Source organism: Mugil cephalus, chromosome 16 (genome assembly GCF_022458985.1).
Source record: "Mugil cephalus isolate CIBA_MC_2020 chromosome 16, CIBA_Mcephalus_1.1, whole genome shotgun sequence".
NCBI lineage: Eukaryota > Metazoa > Chordata > Actinopteri > Mugiliformes > Mugilidae > Mugil > Mugil cephalus.
Window position 1 is genome coordinate 12233190 of NC_061785.1, and position 8620 is coordinate 12241809.

At 48.5% G+C, this 8620-nt stretch overlaps 1 protein-coding gene across 1 annotated transcript in view; it reads left to right on the plus strand.

Annotated features, from left to right (window-relative positions):
- The window catches only part of LOC125022184 (Snf2-related CREBBP activator protein), a 28552-nt gene extending 20201 nt beyond the window's left edge, over positions 1 to 8351 (plus strand). Inside the window, exons 27-33 of the mRNA XM_047608591.1 lie at positions 155 to 324; positions 436 to 632; positions 735 to 849; positions 1185 to 1310; positions 1606 to 1782; positions 1911 to 1994; positions 2268 to 8351. Of these exons, the coding sequence (XP_047464547.1) occupies positions 155 to 324; positions 436 to 632; positions 735 to 849; positions 1185 to 1310; positions 1606 to 1782; positions 1911 to 1994; positions 2268 to 6845 (5447 nt within the window). The 3' untranslated portion in view covers positions 6846 to 8351. The remainder of the gene's footprint in view (positions 1 to 154; positions 325 to 435; positions 633 to 734; positions 850 to 1184; positions 1311 to 1605; positions 1783 to 1910; positions 1995 to 2267) is intronic.
- Positions 8352 to 8620: the final 269 nt, after the last annotated feature.

Consider the following 8620-nt stretch of genomic DNA (forward strand, 5'->3'; position numbering starts at 1 on the left):
TCACATCAAATATTCTGCTTTCCCATCAAGATGCTTTTCCTCTTGATGACTTTCCAACTATTCTAATTAGTTTTATATCGTACGCTCCTCTAGTTTATCTCTCTGTTTCCATGGTGACCAGTACTTAACCCTGTGTGTCTCATCCTTCGTAAAGGTAAACTTCAGACTCTCCACACTTTGCTCCGGAAGCTGAAGGCAGGAGGCCACCGAGTGCTGATCTTCACTCAGATGACGCGCATGTTAGATGTGCTGGAGCAGTTCCTCAACTACCACGGACACATTTACCTCCGTCTGGATGGCAGCACACGTGTGGAGCAGAGACAGGTTCGTACCAATGGCGCTTTGCTGATATTCTTTACCTGAGCTGCCTTCATGCATGGAGAGAAAAGAAAGCTGCTGGTTCTTCTTATTCTCTGTACCTTTACTCTCCTCTAGGCCCTCATGGAGCGCTTCAACGCTGATCGCCGTATCTTCTGCTTCATCCTATCAACTCGGAGTGGAGGTGTCGGGGTGAATCTGACCGGGGCAGACACCGTGGTCTTCTACGACAGCGACTGGAACCCCACCATGGACGCTCAGGCTCAGGACCGGTGCCATCGCATCGGCCAAACCAGAGACGTTCACATCTACAGGTGACAGTTATTTCTTGTCCTTTTAGCAGCTTCCTGACAGCAGGTCAGGCCGCCTCATCACATTTTTGGTTTTACATTTGGTTTGTTCATCTTCTTCTTCAGGTTGATCAGCGAACGCACAGTGGAGGAGAACATCTTAAAGAAAGCCAACCAGAAGAGGATGCTGGGAGATATGGCGATTGAAGGAGGAAACTTTACCACTGCCTTCTTCAAACAAGTAATTGTTATTTATTTACTACTTCATAGAATTAACATTAGTTTCTCTCTTCTTTCTAATCTTTCATAATTGGCCTATTAATCACTGTGCTGATCTGATGAGTCATCGGGTTTATCCAGACACAAACATGTAGGTTTGTGCTTGATGACTGAGATGCATAATTGACTCATCAGTCTCCTTCACTTTAATTTGTTCAGATCTACTTTTGTACATGAACGACACTTGATGATTGTGACATTAAGCAGTTTGAGTGCCTCTCGTTTTTCTTCTTGCATCGAGCACATCGATGCTTTTAACCTTTGCTTAATGTCTCTGACTGTCACTTTGTTCCTCAGCAAACCATCAGAGAGCTGTTTGATATGAATGACGGAGAGAAGAGAGAGGTGGCCATTGAGCTTTCGGTGCCACATGCTGAGGAGGAGGAAACTGTAAACAAACAGAGCACCACCATTCTGGAGCAGGTTAGTGATTATGAATTCAGCCATTATGTTATGGTGATTATTATGAATGTCCAGATCAGTTATCAGGAGTAACCGTCTGATCAAGCTGCAGCCAAGCTTGATCTTTTGTAGATATTTTGTGTATTTATTTGTTTGTTCTGCCATAAACTACAATCACGTCCCTGTAACATACAAACTTCTTCTTATTCTATTATTACCAGGGACTACTAATTATGAAAAGCATGCTGTTTTAAAATTTAAACTGGATTGTATCCTTGCTAAATACTTGTTGAACTGATCGTCTTCATTCCTGCAGGCGCTGTGTCGTGCCGAGGATGAGGAGGACATTGTGGCAGCCTCTCAGGCCAAAGCAGAGCAGGTGGCCGAACTAGCAGAGTTCAATGAGAACATACCGCTAGATGACGGAGTGGAACAGGAAGAAGTGGAGGAGCTTTCCAAAGCCGAGCAGGAAATAGCTGCTCTAGTGGAACAGGTAAATATTAAGAATAATGCAGTTTTGAAACTGAGGATGTAACATTAGCAGAATGAGGAGATTGTTGTTGATCTGTCAGTTGTTATCAGAATTACACAGCTTGTACCACATTCTCTGCTTCTCTTTAGCTCACCCCCATCGAACGCTACGCCATGAATTTCCTTGAAGCCTCACTGGAAGATGTGTGCAAAGAAGAGCTGAAGCAGGCTGAGGTAAGAACACCTCTTTCACCACTGATTAGTTTCGTATGAAATAAAATGTTACCAGCTCAACCCTGTTAATGAACAATGCATTAAACGAATCTAAAATTGTCTGTGAAAACCAGTTAAAGAGAAAAAGCAACAAATCCTGATTTTTGAGAAACAACATAGTTGTCATGGGCAGTATTATGATCTTAAATATTGTAGGACCCTCAAAACAAAAATATGAAAACATTCAAGTCTGGAAAAAAAATAATCAGAAACATGTTTCGTTTGTGTGTTTAGGAGCAGGTGGAGGCCGCGAGGAAGGGCCTGGACCAGGCCAAGGAGGAGGGCCTCAAGCTCCACGCTTCATCCGATGACGACGATGACGACTTTTTGACGACACCAGCTTCCTCTGAGGCTCAGCCGGCTCCAGCCCGCCGGGGTCGCAAACCCAAGGACAAGAATGTCACCTCCACAAGGACCAGTGGTCGACTTCGTGGGGCCTCACCGGACACCGAGCCTGAGCCCACGAGCCCTAGAGAAGTGCCTGAAAGGCCCCGCATTGGTCTGAGAGGACGAGGAGCTGCCAAAGACACGGGTACTGTGTCTACCACCTCGTCCCGCACGGACCATCACAAAGCCTCCTCCTCCTCCTCAAGCAGGCTTCAGGATTCCTCCAAATCTTCAAAAGCGTCCTCTCCTACCAGAGATCACCAGTCTGCGAAAACCAGGACTCAGTCAAACCGTTCCCATCCCAGTCCAGTGCCTTCCCCTCCTACAACCTCTCCCCCTGGAGGGAAGCAGTGTGTTGGAGAGACTGACAGCAAGAACTCCAAAGCCGCAAGAGAGGAGAAGGAAGGGGAGAATGAGAGGACGGTGTCTGACTTATCGCTAGAGTCCAGCTGCCACGAGGACCATCAGACAAAAGATGATGACAGTAAAGAGCACAGCGCCATGTCTCCTCCCTCCACTTGCTCCAGATCGCCTCGCAAGCGCCAGTCTGCTGACGGCGAAGTCCTGCGGGGTCTAGTTGAAGATTCCCCATCAGCCAAAGTCCTACGCAAGCTTCCAGGTAGGCTGGTCACAGTTGTGGAGGAGAAGGAGCCGAGAAGGAGGAGGCGGCGATGCAGCGGCACTGGGGGCGGTGGTTCTTCAGAAGAGACGACAGCTGAAGAGAATGCTGCTGGGTTTCTTGATGAACCAAACAAAGACAACACATCACCAAGCCCCGACAGCAAAACCAAATCCCCTCAGGACCAAGACTCGACCCCAAGTCCATCTTTGCACCCGCAGCCTGTCAGAGGTTACCCGCCGTATTCTCCCCCCCATCTTTCTCCTGACATGCCCGTGCTGAGGAATCTTCCTGTGCGCCGCAGGTTGGAAACTGAATCTCGCATGGCTGCTCAGCTGGGAGAGCAACATCTGGGCAGAGGGAGGGGAGGGAACTTGTTCAAGAAAACAGACCCAGCGCCAGGGAAGGACGCCACCACAGCCTCCGCAGAGTCCGGTATGAATTCATTCGTGACACCTTTGAAAAGAAAGAGGGGCCGGCCCCCTAAGACTCCCCCTAGACTACCTGAGGGCGACATCATAGTGACGCCTCCATTGCAGCCCACGTCAGCACGTGAGGACGGGAACCCCCCTCTGTCCCCTAAACGCAAGAGGGGACGACCCCGCAAAGACTCCACAACAACGATGGATGCTGTTATTGAGGGGCATAACTCTTCAATATCAAAACCAGACACTAGCACAGAACCAACTGTCCCATCTGAGGACACAAGTCAAGCCTCACAGTCGGCTAAGGCCGAGGAAATAGACACTAAGACTGAAGTTTCACCGACAGATTCAGATCCAGCCTTCACAGCAAAGACTTCCGTACCGGTCCCAGCTTCAGACCAAGCACCAACAGCACCTGCACCCTTACCCGTGGCTGCCTCCACATCCGTCTCCACCCAAGTTGCATCCACCCAGGTTTCCTCTGTTACAGTCTCCTCGTGTGCCACTCTCCCAGTCACTGCCACAACTTTGTTGCCATCCACCACCACCACCGTCTCATCGACTCTTCCAGCTGTGAAAACAACACTTCTGACAGTTTCCGAAGCTGCCATTGAGCCAAATGTCACAACAGCAGAACTAAACTCCGCTGACAAACCAGTTGCTACCACTCAACCCGCTGTGTCAGCAGCCTTGGCTCATGTCGAAAGTGTTCAACCATCACTTTCCACATCCACCACATCAGCTCCTATTACGTTAGCAGTGAACTCCCTCACAACAAATATAACTACTGCTGTAAACGACTTTCTACAATCCTCTCCGACGTCTACCACAGCTTCTGTAACCTCAACCTCACCTGTGTTCCGGGTTTCATGTAAACTGATTTCCCTAAATACAACTGTGACACCTCCGCTAAAAACTGTCCAAGCTAGCCCAGTAGTCGCAACGACTACTCCTCTAGAAGAACCGCAGACAAGCTTGTTAAACTCAAACTCAGACATGTCTGACGAGGCTTCTACAACACCACTAGTAACAGCAGCTCCACCGTGTGGTGCAGATACAGATCCACCTTCTCCAGCCAAAAATAACACAGTCTCAACCCCATCATCAACAACAGAAGTATCTGACCAGCCTGTTAAGTCCTCTGCAACATCTGTTGCTCCACCTAGTCCAACCTGTTCTCCTACCCCAATTGCAACTAGTGTTGCTACACTTGACGAGGCAAAGACAGTTGCAGCAACTCCATCATCAACAGAGGGAGTCAAAGCTCCTTCCAGAGTACACACCTCTACTCCTCCTGCCCCTGAAACAACTTCAGAAACAATAGTCAAATCGCCTCCATCTCCAGTAACAACTGTCACAGACGCTACACCAGCTCCAGCATTCGTCACCACCACTACGTCATTCCCAGATAAAGCTGTTATGCCTGCCACTGAAAACACGGCAACTGCCCAAGTATCCACCACCACCACCACAGTGACTTCTGTGTCAACAGCAACAGTCTCAGAGTCGCCAGCTGCCTCAACAACAGTCCCTCCTGTGTCTACAACCCAAGACAATTCAGTAGTTTCCTCACAAGTCCAAAGTTCTGAATCCACAAGTGTTTCCACAGACCTGTCTACACCAGCTCATGCTGAAACCGCATCCCAGACCCCAACTTCTGCTTCCATTGGTGGTTCACAGGAGAATCAACCCTTGGAGCCAACAGAGGAAATCTCTAAAAGAGACCCAGACAGCGAGACAACAATGGAAGTAGACGGCGTGGAGGGTGACGCAAAGACTAGTGACAAGAAGGACGATAAAAAGCAGGATGTCTGTAAGCCTAAGAGGAGAAGGGTAGAGAGTCCCTCTGAGACCAAAGACTTGGAGCCAGGAAGCGACAAAGCAGGTGAAGGAGAAACGATGACTACAGCCACCACAGAGAAAGAAGAATCAAGGGAACAGGAAGAGGAGGAAACTATTGAAGATCAGATCCCTTCTAAGCAGAAAAGGTCTCTGAGTCGACAGAGTAGCCAGGAGTCCACGCGCTCCTCTTCACCGTCATCTGGGTGCTCTACATCAACACTCACTCGTCACGCTCACCACAAGAGGACATATGAGAACAGACATCCTGCCAAGAGAAGGCGAGTAGACGGCAGCTCGGACGCAGGGAAGGAGGAGGACGAGGAAGAGGATGGGAAGAAAGAAGCAGGCAGGGAGGAAGAGCTCACTGGCGCTTCCTCTCGAAGGAGACGTTCCAGGTCTCCCTCCTCGTCCTCTGAATCGGGAAACGACGACGGCGGGAAGGAGCACAGGCTGACGCGCTCGGCCCAGCGTAGGCTGCAAGGTCAGGAGACAGAAAAGGGCAACAGGGAGAGAAAAGGAACTAAATCTACTCGCAGCTCAGACAGAAATGCATCCAACAATGCAAACACCTCCACGGGAGGAGAGTCGGGCAGCGATACGTCCTCTGTCAGGATCACCAGGAAGTCTGTGGGATCTCAGCCTTCACAAGACAGTAAAGCTCAGACAAACAGTGCTCCCTTGTTGCCTCCCGAGCCAGAGGTTTTGGGGAAAAGGTGCTCGGCACTCAATGCAGCAGCCAAGCTACTAGCCATGAAGGGCAGGGTGGACACCCCGGGTCACACCACTCGGAAAGACTCTGGGACAAAGGCGGCAGGAACCTCTTCCACCACCACCTCCTCCTCCTCCTCTTCTGACAAAAACCAAAAGCCTAAAAGTAAAAGCGTGCCAGCCTCCCCTCAGAGCAACTCTGTAACGCTTACCAACAATAAAACCGGTGGCAGCAAACCTTCAACACCCGGTCAGATGAGCCGCTCTGCATCCCGATCCACCAGGCAGTGCCCCGGTTCTCTGGTTCCACCCCTAGAAGCGGAGTACAAGAGGTGCAAATTGGAGGAAAGAGAGAGCGGCAGCAGGAAATCATCGAGGGGGAAGGAAGGAGAGGGTGAAACGTCGTCGCGAGGCCACAGCGCCTGCAGCAGCATGAGCAGCGACGGCGAGGGCGACTGTGGCGGACGCAGCAGCCGGAGCCGGAGCAGCAGCAACAGCAGCCAGCGAACCCACAGCATCAGCTCCCAGAACACGGAGCACAGGGGCTCTCGCTCCCGCGGCGCTTCCTCCGGCAGCGAGCGCGAAAGGGACCGCAGCTCAGACCGGGCCAACAGAAGAGACAGGAAAGACAAGCAGGGCCAGCAGAGAGAGAGCCGAGGGGACAGCAGGAGGTCTCGGAAACTCTCGCAGGAAGTGACGAGCGGGCCGAGGACCGAGGGCACGCAGGAGAGGGTGCTGCGAAGCGTGGCGGCGCTAGCGGCGGCTCAGGCCCGGTCACCAGCCGCGAGCACCCGCTCCTCGTCTAGTCAACAGCGTCACAACAAGACATGATCACCGGAGCGCCTAAAGGGGAATAAAAAACAAGTGTTATATTACGAGAGCATGTCACGGTTGCTGCTTTGAGTGCACTCTTAAGAAAAGCAAGGGAACTGAGTGCTGCACAGGCCAGAGGCCTCCTCGCCTCTTGGGCCCTCTCCCTTTTTACCTGGAGCTGGTTCCCCTCACCAGCTCAGCCATCAACAGCTGGGGGAAGGCTCAGGGATGCTGGGCTTGACGGAAAGAAAGTGGCGCCGTCGTAGTGCGTCCGTAAACAGGACAGAAAGTGGTGGTGCAGTGGATAAATTCACCACCGGGACTTATGAGGGGGGTGGGAAGGGGGGGTGGGATAAAGGTGCAACAGGTAACAAAGGCAAGTTGTTAGTTCACATTATGTACTGTAACCATTAAAGACTGGAACTCAGATCCTCTGTGTTAAGATGGGATTATACAGCACCCTCTGCTAGGGTCATACATGAAAAGTCATTTGTGTGACATTTAAACCTTTTGAGTGACCAGTTGTATTGTAAGTTGGAGGTTTTAGAAAGTTTGGTTTTCAGCTGTCCTGACTATTGTTTCTTTGTAGTCAGTCGATAAGTTATGCATATTTTATTATTTCTTCCAGGGTATTGGGAAGAAAAATGGATCTGTCAATGTGATCTTTGCTGCACTATGCTGGAGCTTGTCTTTGCTTGGGCCCCTTTATTCATGTCAGTTCCTTGTTCATTGGATTCATTTCAAATCCAGTCTTGCACATCTAATAATGTGGCCCTCGGCTTCTGGTTACATTGTAGTGTAGTGACATGTTTGTACATCCGGATAAGTCCATTAATTGGTTCCTCTTGATGAGTTCCAAAAGTATATGATTGACGTTTTGCTTTGCGCCACAAAAATCCATCTATTACCCAAACTTGACAGTCCACTTTGTCATGTTATTTATATTACAAGGGCAGGTTAGTGAAATTAAAGAGTGCCTATTTGGCCAAATGGTTTTGAACCTCAGATTGCCTTGTGAAGCCCTGGAGCAGGGGTGTTCAGCTTCTCTTGTTACTTAAAAAAAAAAAAAAAGAAGAAAAGAAAAGGTTTAGAAAAAAAAAGCCAAACAAGTAAACAGTTCCCCTCGACAAAACATTAAGAACCCCGTGCATCAGTGCTACCAAATTTTTATTTCTTGTCTGATTTTTTGTCACCATCACTTCATTGCTCTTGATTTATGTAAAAAAAATAAAAATAAAAAAATCAAATACTTGGACAAAATATGTGAATAAAATTACTGGTACAGTTCCAGATGACTGTAAATTGTCGATTTACTTTTGGACTTGTCTAAGCAGCTATTTTGAGCAAAGGTGATATATATAAATATATATGGCAAGGGTGGGGAGGGGGGTTGGGGTAGTTTCTGGTGATGGTCTTACTACTTTTGATTTGTCTCTTTGTTGCATTCCTTTGATCCACTTGTAATTCCACATTGTTTTACTTGAAAATTAAGACAATTGCAGTTGAATAAAAGACCAAAAATTAGTTGCCATTTTTATTGTGTTGAAGGCTTCGTTTGTGGTCAAAATGCGGGATTACAGTTTTTTGGTATTTCTAGTTTGGTTTTAGACTCTAAAATAAAACAAAAACATTTCTCCACAAGAAACATATGGTTGTTATGATCCACACCCATGAGGCTGCTTCTAATATGACCATTCTCTTTTTTTGAATTAAACTACAGGATTGGATAATCAAATTGACTGTTTTTCCTGTTTTTGTTTCTAGTTCTAAACGAACACTTGAAATACCAAAAA